This window comes from Schistocerca nitens, chromosome 7, assembly GCF_023898315.1.
Source record: "Schistocerca nitens isolate TAMUIC-IGC-003100 chromosome 7, iqSchNite1.1, whole genome shotgun sequence".
Taxonomy (NCBI): Eukaryota; Metazoa; Arthropoda; class Insecta; order Orthoptera; family Acrididae; genus Schistocerca; species Schistocerca nitens.
The window spans coordinates 24,035,967-24,050,078 of record NC_064620.1 but is presented as its reverse complement, the minus strand read 5'-3'; the positions used below and the strand labels follow the sequence as shown (position 1 = coordinate 24,050,078).

The window sequence follows — 14,112 nt, the reverse complement described above, 5'->3', positions numbered from 1 at the left end:
TCGCGAAGAACGTCACCGTGGAACACTGCTGTTTGTCTACAGCAGTCGCGAGCAAAGTGTGATTAACGAGCTGTACTCCTCGGCGGTTGATGCACTTACTTGATGAGCACATTAGGGAGTAGACGGTTCAGTCATTAGGAACCATTGTCTGCGCAATACGGTTTATTAAATGACGCGTATCATTCGATTTCTAGTTTTAGCTAAACCCGATTTTAATTAAAGGGTCTATTGGTTCGTACTTGACTATTTACATAGCTAAAATTGTTTATACCGCAGCTCTTCTGGTCTAGTTGACTATTTCCTGTGTATGGTATTTGAGCGCTGTTAGTAATTTATGAATATTACGTGTGTGAGTAAGTGTAACTCTTCTCATATTATGATAAATAATTACATTCATCTGAAATTTCACGTGTTAAAAGAAAATTCATTATAAGAGTTCACGCAATTCGCTAAATTAAAGTCAGTTTATATTTTCTGGGCGATGCATTCTATTTTTTCGTAGCTTGCCACCATGTTACTTCAGCTCCTCCCTCGCTATCGTTTTCGATTCCTCATCCTGCACTATACAGGGTGTCCCAGCTATCTTGTCCACCAAAAATATCTGTGGAACAATAACAGCTATTGGAAAACGACTTTCACCGGTACCAATGAAGGGCTGAGGCCCATGAATGTACATATTTGGAAACATTCTAAAACGAAAGCATATGTGTTTTTTAACACAAACTTATGTTTTTTTAGATGGACCTCCTATATTTTTTCTTCAGCAATCCATAGCATCACAAAGCACATACACAATGGCGTTGATTGCATCGCAATATTCCCATTACATCCCGAGATACTGAGACGCGAAGTTGACGCTTGAAACACCCGACAAGCGCTGTTAGCGCACGTCCTGAGGCTCAGGCGTGAACCCCATGCTGCCCGCAATCGCGATGGTCCGAAACGAATAATACGGTCTGCTGCCATCCTCTTGAAAAGTATGGAGGTGTGATTACACATGTGAATCACATTGCGATTACGGGCAGCATGGGGTTCACGCCTGAGCCTCAGGACGTGCGCTAGCAGCGCATGTCGGGTGTTTCAAGCGTCAACTTCGCGTCTCAATATCTCGGGATGTAATGGGAATATTGCGATGCAATCAACGCCATTGTGTATGTGCTTTGTCATGCTATGGATTGCTGAAGAAAAAATATAGGAGGTCCATTTAAAAAAAACATAAGTTTGTGTTAAAAAACACATATGCTTTCGTTTTAGAATGTTTCCAAATATGTACATTCATGGGCCCCAGCCCTACATTGATACCGGTGAAAGTCGTTTTCAAATAGCTGTTATTGTTCCAGAGATATTTTGGGTGGACAAGATAGCTGGGACACCCTGTACAGTGCAGTCTTGTAAAGCGACACTTCTATGGCGATGAGTGCGCTGTATACCAAAGACAACCAGTCTCGTTGCACATTCTTCTACGGAAAGAAGCTTGTCTCAAAGAATCAACGCCAGTAGCGTGAAACACAGATTGCTTTACACAAACAAGATACCCAGATGCTGATGAACGGTTACATTCCGTCTTACCGCGCGGGATTAGCAGAGAGCTGTAAGGCGCTGCAGTCATGGATTGTGCGGCTGGTCCCGGCGGAGGTTCGAGTGCTCCCTCGGGCATGGATGTGTGTGTTTGTCTTCAGGATAATTTAGGTTAAATAGTGTGTAAGCTTAGGGACTGATGACCTTAGCCGTTAAGGCCCATACGATTTCACACACATTTGAACATTTAGATTCCGTCTTCCTATATTTGCGAAAGACGTTCGGCACCACGCCACATCGTCGACATTAACCAAGTTTCGATCATAGGGAGAATCGACGCAAATGTGCGAGTGGCTCGCTTAATACTTAACAGAGCTCAGTACGTTTGCTGGACATTGAATGTTCAACAGAGGAGGAGATTAGTGTTTAACGTCCCGTCGACAACGAGGTCATTAGAGACGGAGCGCAAGCTCGGGTGAGGGAAGGATGGGGAAGGAAATCGGCCGTGCCCTTTCAAAGGAACCATCCCGGCATTTGCCTTAAGCGATTTGGGGAAATCACGGAAAACGTAAATCAGGATGGCCGGAGACGGGATTGAACCGTCGTCCTCCCGAATGCGAGTCCAGTGTGCTAAGCACTGCGCCACCTCGCTAGGTGAATGTTCAACAGAAACTAAATTAGCGTCAGGTGTGTTCCAAGAAATTATCGTGTAGACTCTATAGTCCTCAATATGCATAAAGCATTTACCACGCAGAGACAACAGCAGCATCAAATTATTAGCTGGCGGTGCGTTGTCATAGGATGATGGTTGTTGTTGCCGTATGTCTAGGGCCTCCCGTCGGATGGACTGTTCGCCTGCTGGAAGTCTTTCGAGATGACGCCACTTCGGCGATTTGCGTGTCGATGGGGATGAAATGATGATGATAAGGACAACACCCAGTCCTTGAGCGGAGAAAATCTCCGACCCAGGCGGGAATCTAACCCGGCTTGATATTCCGTTGCGCTGACCACTCAGCTACCAGGAGCGGACAGGATGACGGTAAAAAAATGCATTAAGACCTGGACGAAATTTGCTTTTGGCGTAAAGAACAGGGGCTCTCTTTAAGTGTGGAGAAGTGCAAGGTAAAGCTTTACAACAATAAGATAACAACACTAAGATAACAACATTCAACATTTAAGATTAATGGTGGCCATCTGGTTCACAACATGTCATTTAAATACACTTTCGTAAATAAAAATGCGACACTGTTAATGACAAGGACATTTTATTGGTAAATGATGTGACAGGCAGCCTGGGTGGCTGACTAATGGGATAAGAATATCTTGTAGAACAAAGTGGCAATTATATCAAAACGTTAGAAACAGTCAAAATCTAAATGCAGCAGCCCATTACAAACAGTATTGTAAGGTGCTTAAAAAAGTTATTAGGAAGGCAAAAAGTATGTGGTATGCAGATAGAATAGCTAAGTCTCAGGATAAAATTAAAACCATATGGTCAGTCGTAAAGGAAGTGGCTGGTCTGCAGAGACAGGTCGAGAATATAGAATCAGTGCGTAGTGGGGATGTCCGTGTTACTGATAAGTCGCATATATGTACAGTACTTAATAATCACTTTCTGAATATAGCAGGTGAACTAAATAGAAACCTAGTCCCAACAGGGAATCATATAGCGCTCTTAGAAAAAAGTGTTCCGAGACTGTTACCCGAAATGCTCCTCCATGATACTGACAAGAGGGAGAGTGAGTTAATAATTAATTCACTAAAGACCAAGAACTCTCATGGATATGACGGGGTATCTAGCAGAATACTGAAGTATTGTTCTATGTATGTTAGCCCAGTACTTAGCCATATGTGTAACTTTTCCTTTAGGAGTGTTTGGTTTCCTGAACGATTTAAGGACTCTGTAGTGAAGCCACTTTATAAAAAGGGAGACAGGGATAATGTTGACAATTATAGACCTATTTCTATGCCATCGGTGTTTGCTAAAGTTATCGAGAGGGTTGTATATACAAGGTTACTGCAGCATTTAAATTCACAAAATTTGCTGTCAAATGTACAGTTTCGTTTTAGAAATGGCTTAACAACTGAAAATGCTATAGTCTCTTTTCTCTGTGAGGTTTTGGACGGATTAAATAAAAGGTTGCGAACGTTAGGTGTTTTCTTTGATTTAACGAAGGCTTTTGACTGTGTTGACCACAAAATATTACTGCAGAAGTTGGAACATTATGGAGTAAGGGGAGTAGCTTACAATTGGTTCGCCTCCTACTTTAAGAACAGAAAGCAGAAGGTAATCCTCCGCAATATTGAGAGTGGTAATGATGTTCAGTCCAAATGGGGCACTGTTAAATGGGGCGTTCCCCAGGGGTCGGTGCTGGGGCCACTGCTGTTTCTTGTTTATATAAATGATATGCCTTCTAGTATTACAGGTGATTCAAAAATATTTCTGTTTGCTGATGACACCACCTTGGTAGTGAAGGATCTTGTGTGTAATATTGAAACATTATCAAATAATGTAGTTCATGATATAAGTTCGTGGCTTGTGGAAAATAATTTGATGCTAAATCACAGTAAGACTCGGTTTTTACAGTTTCTAACTCACAATTCAACTAGACCTGACATTTTAATCAGACAGAATGGGCATGTTATAAGCGAGACGGAACAGTTCAAGTTCCTAGGCGTACGGATAGATAGTAAGCTGTTGTGGAAAGCCCATGTTCAGGATCTTGTTCAGAAACTAAATGCCGCTTTATTTACCATTAGAACAGTATCTGAAATAAGTGACATTTCAACACGAAAAGTAGTATACTTCGCATATTTTCATACGCTTATGTCATGTGGTATTATTTTTTGGGGTAATTCTTCTGATTCAGAAAGGGTATTTTTGGCTCAAAAACGGGCTGTTCGAGCTATGTATGGTGTAAGTTCGAAAACCTCTTGTCGACCCCTATTCAATAGTCTGGGAATTTTGACATTGCCCTCACAGTATGTATTTTCTTTAATGTCTTTTGTTGTTAGCAATATTAGCTTATTCCCAAGAGTTAGCAGCTTTCACTCAGTTAATACTAGGCAGAAATCCAATCTGCATGTGGAATGCACTTCCTTGACTCTTGTGCAGAAAGGAGTGCAGAATTCTGCTGCATCCATTTTCAATAAGCTACCACAAGAACTCAAAAATCTTAGCAGTAGCCCAAACACTTTTAAGTCTAAACTGAAGAGTTTCCTCATGGCTCACTCCTTCCATTCTGTCGAGGAGCTCCTGGAAGAGCTAAAAAATTAAGCAAATTCCATTGTTACATTCTTCATTTTCTTTTAAACTAACGACTTGTCGCTTGAATATGTTTCTTATATTTCATTTTATCTGTTTCTACAATTGTGTTATAATTTCATGTATTGACTCGTTCCATGACCATGTAGACTTCTCCTAAATGTGGTGCCACGGAACAATAAATAAATAAATAAATAAACAGGTGGTACTTAATTGTAGGAGTATATTATAACAAACAGACCAACTGAAACACTGACATCACTACATATCCTACTACCGTCTGGCAGAAACGCAGGCCTGTATTCTCACATGCAAATGATCATAAAGGTGCCGAATTCCATCCCGCAATTGACTGTCTCGCGCATATTGTGCCTTTTGTTGCGACTCGGCAATGGTTCTTGCAGGCACTGGAGAACGAGTAAATTGTCGTTTCATCATGCCCCTTACACGGTCAACATCTGGTTATCTTGCCGGGCAGGGTAATTGTCTTACTCTATGAAGAGAACGATTCATCGTATCAGCCGTATGTGGACGTGCAATGTCCTGCTGAAACAGCACATCGCCTTCCTGAAGAAAATGTATCGGACACTAGTTACTTCACGCTGCGGAAATACCAACTGTGACAGTTAACTGGTGATTTCCCTAAATCAGTCCAGGCAAATGCCGGGATGGTTCCTCTGAAAGGGCACGGCCGACTTCCTTCCCCATCCTTCCCTAATCCGATGAGACCGATGACCACGCAGTCTGGTCTCCTTCCCCAAACCAACCAACCAACCAACAGTGAACTGAAACTGATGGCTCCCCACACCATAGGTCCTTAGATAAGAGCGATGTATCATGCGCCACTGCACTCGGTAGCGGGCACCATCGGATCTGCGTCATAGGTGTGGACGTCCATTACACGCATGCAGGTAGAACCTACTTTCATCGCTGATGACAACAGAGCGCCGTACCACTCTCCGGCCGATTCATTCACTATGCCAGAGTAGCCACGCTTGGTGGTGTGTTGTCAATAGTAGCCTGGCCAGCCGTACGTGATCTTAGTGCTCCTGCAAGCAGATGGTTGCCAATGGCACTCGGTGAGGCAGCAGATGCAACACGGCCCGTATTTTTGCTGTGGATGATGTCCGGTTGGTCACCGCTGTGTGAATAATGCATCCTTCTTGACGTGTCTATGTATTACGCGGACGTCCAGAACTTCGTCTATTCTTGTGGTGATGTTCCCTGTAACATGGCTGAAATCATCGTGCCATCAAGTGCAGCAATCCGTCAATACGTCCATCCAGTTTCTGATGGCCAGTGTCAGCCCGTTCAAGGTATTTTAATGCTGTCTGCATGCTGGATTCAGGCCGGAGGTAGGTTGGGAGAGAGCAGCGAGGAAGTCTCTGTGGCGCGAGGGTCAGGCTGGGCCCGCTGGTGGCGTGCACTCGCGGTCAGATTGTGATGCGCTAGCTGCGAGAGATACAAAGTTCGTTGCCCACCGAAACGACACTGAAGTTCTCTTCATTCATTGCCGGTTGTTGCTTCCTGGGACGTTCCGGCTAGCGGCAACGTATGGTGTGTTGGAGTCGGCGAAATTTGGCAGCCGTCTTCCTGTATGGTCTTCAACTATTAAATTGGTTGCTACTTATCAGTGAAGTGCACCACCGGTGTTTGCTGCGTTGTGGCCATTAACGACCCAGTTACCTGCCCTGGTCGTTAGCGTAGTTTTCCGGCAGTGTGTTTTTCCCCACTGTGTTGATGCTGTCCAGCACGGTGTGTAGTTCGACAGCCTTTTAGTTATATGTTCATATTTTTTCAAATGGTTCAAATGGCTCTGAGCGCTACGGGACTTAACAGCTGAGGTCATCAGTCCCCTAGAACTTAGAACTACTTAAACCTAACCACCCTAAGGACATCACACACGTCCATGCCTGAGGCAGGACTCGAAGCTCCGACTGTAGCGGTCACGCGGTTCCAGACTGCAGCGCCTAGAACGGCTCGGCCACTGTGGCCGGCAAATTTTTTTTTTTACTTTTTTCCCTTAGATTGGTTATTACGTACAACATGGACTAGTACCAAATAATGTATTTTCCTTCCACTTTTTACAGCTGTCTGCCAACACTGACTGTAGAAATCACGTGGTTTTGAGGAAAAGAACTCGTCGACCACGTTCGGGTTCCACTTTCATCCGGAAAGGAAGCTCCTTGTTCGATAGAAAGGGGAACAGGTGAAAACCTGAGCGCACAAGATCAGGTACACAAGGTGGATGGGAAATGACTTCCCAAGCCAACCGTTGTGTTGTATTTTTTTGTCAGTCTAACAGAACGCGAGGGCCATTATCATGGAGTGGCATCATTTCACGCAGTCTTTCTGGTCGTAGTTCTTGAACTCCGTCTGCAAGACACCTCAGCTGTTGACAATAAATGTCAGCAGTGAAACAATACGTAGTACACCGTACCGTCCCTGTTCCACCAGATGCGTAACATCATATTTTGTGGATGCACGCAGATCTATGTATGGGAAGTTTCTCCTTTCATTGGGCTCAATCACTCCTTTATCCTCCTTATGTTAGCATGGAGACACAGTTCCTCGTCAGCAGTAACGAGATGCTGTTCTTACTGGGCTCAAGCATTCCTCTCTCTTCCTTATGTTAGCGTAAAGACACAACTTCTCGACGCCAGTAACGACACAGAGTCGGAATGGTCGTTGTTGTTCAACACTCAGTTTATGACGAGCAAGCACATATCGCCAGCAGCTGATTTTTGTGATTTTGGCTTAGAGCGTGTGGTACCCATACACTCGATATCTGAACTTTCCCAATTGAATGCAAATATCGCTCGATGATGGAATGACCACAGTCCATCCTCATTTGCCAGTTTTCTAGTACACTGATGTGGATTATTGAGTATTAATGCGTTTAAACGTACTTCATCGAACCCCGTAGGTCTTCCGGACCGTGGAGACTCACTGATGTCAAAGCAATCCACCTTAAAACTGAAAACCATTTACTCGCCGTGCTTTCACCAATGGCGTTATGTACATACACAGCGAAAGCGCATCAGATTTCCAACGCTGCTGACACCCCACTACTGAACTGAAACAAAAGAATGTCAAAAAAGTTCCGATTCGTCCACTGGGTACTGCGTTTTCTAGTGTCCATATCCTCACTCACTATCTACACATGACGAGAATATGTCAACACAAATAGTAACAGTGATCTAACTGGTGTCCGGGAACCAAGGACGAATTTGAATTTTGCACCACATTGTCATACGATGGTTGGCACCAGATTTTTTTTTTTCATGTTTTATGTCGGCGATCCTTCGCACTAGTAGCCTGATAGCATTTGTGTGGTGAGCATTGTTGCTTGAAGTTTATTTTCCTCATGGAGCAGATGTAAAGTGAGCGACTTATCCGGGTGATAAAAAGTTATTACAAAAACAGCGAAAGTCTTACGGCAACCATTCGTGAATTTCGTGTGACGCTCAGACGTGATGCTGGTCCAACCGACTCAGGAGTTCGGATGTTGATCCGGAAGTTTGAGACCACGGATTCTGTTTCAGACGTTAAGAAAACATGACGACCGCGTTTTGTTCGAACACTTGGAAGCATGGATGTGTTGCTTGACAATCTGACCGTAAGAAAATCGGTTCGCCGATGAGCTCAAAAATTTGAATTTATCACAAGTTCACTTCATAAAACCCTTTCAAAAGATTTGTAAATGTATGTATGCAAGATTCAACTTACACAAGAGCTGAAGCGTGCAGATCACTGAAGGAGCCATCGATTTGCACAATGGGCGTACGCCCGACAAGAGGAGAACGAGAACTAAAAGGATAATTTTCTCAGATGAGGCTAACGTCAATAACTACAAAATTTGAGGTCTCGAAAATCCACGAGTGACTGTGGAAGGTGAGATGCATCAAATGGTTCAAATTGCTCTGAGCACTATGGGACTTAACATCTGAGGTCATCAGGCCCTAGAACTTAGAACTACTTAAATCTAACCAGCCTAAGGACATCACACACATCCATGCCCCAGGCAGAATTCGAACCTGCGACCGTAGCGAAGGCACCGTTCCCGAATGAAGCGCCTAGAACCGCTCTGCCACCACGGCCGGCAGAGATGCTTCCACATCGTACGATTGTGTGGTGTGGGTTCTGGGCAAGTGATCGGCCCGAACATTTATTGAAAATTGTAAGGGAGCTGCCGTCACTGTGAACGGCGACCGTTACCAAAACATGCTTTCTGATTGGTTTTCCCATTTATTGATGATTTTTGGTCTCAACAAGATGATGCGACATGTCGTACAACCGGTGAAACGATTGCTGAATGAAAAGTTTCCTCAAAAAATTATCTCTTTGCTTGTCAACCAGGAATGGCCTGCCAGATTTTGCGATCTTAAACTACGATTCCATTTTTTTCTGGGGGGGGGGGTGGCGGAAGGGGAGTTTTGATAAAAAAAGTGTACGTCAGCAAACCACAAACCATACAGCAATTGATGAATGAAATTAAAAGGGTTGTTAACAGAATTCCACCAGAAGTTTGTGAACGTATCATCGAGAACGTCAGAAAACGCTTTGGTCCTTGCAAAGTGGCCTTGGATGTTCATATGAAGGATATAATTTTTCATACACAAATGGCAGAACTTACTTTATGGGCCTGTAAGAAAATAGGTTTTGTATTTTCTATAGCACTTTAATATTCGTTCCTACTTCCCGGACACACCCTATTAATAAAAAATTACATTCGATAAATAAACCAATAGCAACCTGAATACCAATACGCAAAACAAGGAAGCTAGGAACTCATGCACCACTCTAATACATGCTGCAGGATCTTCAAATCCAAACGACGTTGTATATCTGTCTCTTATTTTGCTTCTACACTACTGTTCATTGAAACTGCTACACCAAGAAGAAATGCAGATGATAAACAGGTATTCATTGGACAGGTATATTATACTAGAACTGACATATGATTACATTTTCACGCAATTTGGGTGCATAGATCCTGAGAAACCAGTACCCAGAACAACCACCTCTGGCTGTTATAACAGCCTTGATACGCCTGGGCATTGAGTCAAACAGAGCTTGGGTGGCGTGTACAGCTGCCCATACGGCTTCAACACGATACCACAGTTCAAGAGTAGTGACTGGCGTATTGTGACGAGACAGTTGCTCGGCCCCCACTGACCAGACGTTTTCAATTGGTGAGACACCTGGAGAATGTGCTGGACAGGGCTACAGTCGAACATTTCCTGAAACCAGAAAGGCCCGTACAGGATCTGCAACATGCGGTCGTGCATTATCCTGCTGAAATGTAGGGTTTCGCAGGGATCGAATGAAGGGTAGAGCCACTGGTCGTAACACATCTGAAATGTAACGTCCACTGTTCAAATGTGCCGTCAATGCGTCCAAGAGGTGACCGAGACGTGTAACCAATGGCACCCATACCATCACAGCGGGTGATACGCCAGTATGGCGATGACGAATACACGCTTCCAATGTGCGTTCGCAGTGATGTCGCCAAAAACGGATGCGACCATAATGATGCTGTAAAAAGAACATGGATTCATCCGAAAAATAGAGGTTTTGCCATTCGTGCACCCATGTTCGTCGTTGAGTACACCATCGCCGGCACTCCCGTGTGTGATGTAGCGTCAAGGGTAACCACAGCTGATAGTCCATGCTGCTGCAAACGTCGTCGAACTGTTCGTGTAGGTGGTCTTCGTCTTGCAAACGTCCCCATCTGTTGTCTCAGGGATCGAGACGTGGCTGCACAATCCGTAACACCCAAGCGGATAAGATGCTTGTCATCTGGACTGCTAGTGATACGAGGCCGTTGGGATCCAGCACGGCGTTGCGTATTATCCTCTGGAACCCACTGATTCCATATTCTGCTAACAGTCATTGGATCTCGACCAACGCGAGCAGCAATGCAGCGATACGATAAACTGCAATCACGATAGGCTGCAATACGACCTTTATCAAAGTCGGAAACGAGATGGTACGCATTTCTGCTCCTTACACGAGGCATGACAACGTTTCACCAGGCAACGCCGGTCAACTGCTGTTTTTGTATGAGAAATTGGTTGGAAACTTTCCTCATGTCAGCATGTTGTAGGTGTCGCCACCGACGCCAGACTTGTGTGAATGCTCTGAAAAGCTAATCATTTGCAGATCACAGCATCTTCTTCCTGTCGGTTAAATTTTGCGTCTGTAGCACGTTATCTTCGTGCTGTAGTAATTTTAATGACCAGTAGTGTATCTTGATTAAAAGTTTTCGTTGAAGAAAGGAAATGTTGTCAGTTCGGATTCCTGAAGAGCGAACACAGTAGCCGGCCCCCGTACGGCATTCGGTCCGCCGCCGACGCTACGGAGCGCTGAGGAGCGGCGGAGAGCCCCCGGGAGGCGGGCGCTGCGGCCCCCGGAGGCTGTCAGGCGCGGTCCGCCCCGTGAAATATTGCCGCCCAGCGCGCCGCCCATGATGTATGGGCCGGCGCCGGCGCCCGGGGCTCAAATCAAACGTGCAATTGCCGGCGCTCCTCAGCCGCCCCACCTCCCTGTCGCTCGCGATTTCCACGCCACAAGTGACGACAGCTTCGCAATGACTCACAGTGATGGCCCCCCGGCGGCTGCACTGCTGCAACTTGTTACTCGTAAATAATGTCTCCCAATGACGTGAGCCTTCTTACCGACGGAGTATTCTGTATTCGTTCCCTTCGGCACTGCTGTCTGTCTTCTTTACTCTCCCTGTATGTTACAGCAAACTTTTAATCTTCACATTCAGTGCATGAGAAAAAATGTGGCCTGATGTCAACGGCCGTATACGTACAACCAGCAGGTATGTAAATGATTAGTGTGGAAAATCAATGTGACAGAACGACTACCAGAGTGCACTAATGTGCTCTAGGTTTATTATTATTACCAGCCATGGTGGAGCACATAAGAGGCATGAACACTACGATATGTTGCCCGATCAATGTGAAGGACATGGCTGTACTACGTACCCGTATGAGATAGCTTTATCAACAATTGACAGTGTGAAAAGGGTTTTATTGTGGGTCTTCATTTGGCATGTACAGCATCTCTTGTTACGTAACCTGAATAATTCTGTATTTTATGTAATTCTAATACTAAGAACGAGACAGCCATAAGCCTACTAAAATTTTTATACTGATAAATAATAATTAACACCTTTTTCAAAATAGCTTTTGGAAAGCTACAAACATAGCTTCGCTGTTATTGTGACAATATGTCATCAATGATATATTCCTTTTCAATTGCAATATGGAAGAGACCAGGCAAAAGTTTTTATTTGAAGATAAACAGTACTTGGAAGTGATATCTCAAAACGCCTTTTTCAATAACAATCTGTAAAGTTTTAATTATGATGAAATTATTTAAAGTTTCCAAAATTAACTTTTTATTTAAATTTGCTTAAGTATTTGATGATGATGATGATGTCGTCCTCTTGGGTAAATTTTCCGGAGGTAAAATAGTCCCCCATTCGGATCTCCGGGCGGGGACTACTCAGGAGGACGTCGTTATCAGGAGAAAGAAAACTGGCGTCCTATGGATCGGAGCGTGGAATGTCAGATCCCTTAATCGGGCAGGTAGGTTAGAAAATTAGAAAAGGGACATGAACAGGTTAAGGTTGGATATAGTGGGCAGGAGGAACAAGACTTTTGGTCAGGTGAATACAGGGTTATAAATAAAAAATAGGAGTGCGGGTTAGCTACTACAAACAGCACAGCGAACGCATTGTTGTGGCCAAGATAGACACGAAGCCCACGCCTACGACAGTAGTACAAGTCTATATGCCAACTAGCTCCGCAGATGAAAAAATTGAAGAAATGTATGATGAAATAAAACAAATTATTCAGATAGTGAAGGGAGACGAAAATTTAATAGTCATGGGTGACTGGAATTCGAGTGTAGGAAAAGGGAGAGAAGCAAACATAGTAGGTGAATATGGATTGGGGCTAAGAAATGAAAGAGGAAGCCGCCTGGTAGAATTTTGCGCAGAGCATAACTTAATCATAGCTAACACTTGGTTCAAGAATCATCAAAGAAGGTTGTATACATGGAAGAAACCTGGAGATACTAAAAGGTATCAGATAGATTATATAATGGTAAGACAGAGATTTAGGAACCAGGTTTTAAATTGTAAGACATTTCCAGGGGCAGATGTGGACTCTGACCACAATGTATTGGTTATGAACTGTAGAATAAAACTGAAGAAACTGTAAAAAGGTGGGAATTTAAGGAGATGGGACCTGGATAAACTGACTAAACCAGAGGTTGTACAGAGTTTCAGGGAGAATATAAGGGAACAATTGACAAGAATGGGGGAAAGAAATACAGTAGAAGAAGAATGGGTAGCTTTTAGGATGAAGTAGTGAAGGCAGCAGAGGATCAAGTAGGTAAAAAGACGAGGGCTAATAGAAATCCTTGGGTAACAGAAGAAATATTGAATTTAATTGATGAAAGGAGAAAATATAAAAATGCAGTAAATGAAGCAGGCAAAAAGCAATTCAAACGTCTCAAAAATGAGATCGACAAGAAGTGCAAAATGGCTAAGCAGGGATGGCTAGAGGACAAATGTAAGGATATAGAGGCTTATCTCACTAGAGGTAAGATAGATACTGCCTACAGGAAAATTAAAGAGACCTTTGGAGAGAAGGGAACCACTTGTGTGAATATCAAGAGCTCAGATGGAAACCCAGTTCTAAGCAAAGAAGGGTAAGCAGAAAGGTGGAAGGAGTATATGGAGGGTCTATACTAGGGCGATGTACTTGAGGACATTATTAGGGATATTGAAGAGGATATAGATGCAGATGAAATGGGAGATGTGATACTGCGTGAGGAGTTTGACAGAGCACTGAAAGACCTGAGTCGAAACAAGGCCCCGGGAGTGGACAACATTCCATTAGAACTACTGACAGCCTTGGGAGAGCCAGTCCTGACAAAACTCTACCATCTGGTGAACAAAATGTATGAGACAGGCGAAATACCCTCCGACTACAAGATGAATATAATAATTCCAATCCCAAAGATAGCAGGCGTTGTCAGATGTGAAAATTATCGAACTATCAGTTTAATAAGTCACGGCTGCAAAATACTAAGGCGAATTCTTTACAGACGAATGGAAAAACTGGTAGAAGCCGACCTTGGGGAAGATCAGTTTGGATTCCGTAGAAATATGGGGACACGTGAGGCAATACTGACCCTACCACTTATTTTAGAAGCTAGATTAAGAAAAGGCAAACCTATGTTTCTAGCATTTGTAGACTTAGAGAAAGCTTTTGACAACGTTGACTGGAATACTCTCTTTCAAATTC

At 43.8% G+C, this 14,112-nt stretch overlaps 1 protein-coding gene across 1 annotated transcript in view; it reads right to left on the bottom strand.

Annotated features, from left to right (window-relative positions):
• LOC126195239 (lachesin-like) overlaps positions 1-11,254 on the bottom strand; it is a 365,145-nt gene extending 353,891 nt beyond the window's left edge. The window contains exon 1 of the mRNA XM_049933767.1: positions 11,120-11,254. Within this exon, the coding sequence (XP_049789724.1) occupies positions 11,120-11,254 (135 nt within the window). The remainder of the gene's footprint in view (positions 1-11,119) is intronic.
• Between the last annotated feature and the right edge of the window lie 2,858 nt (positions 11,255-14,112).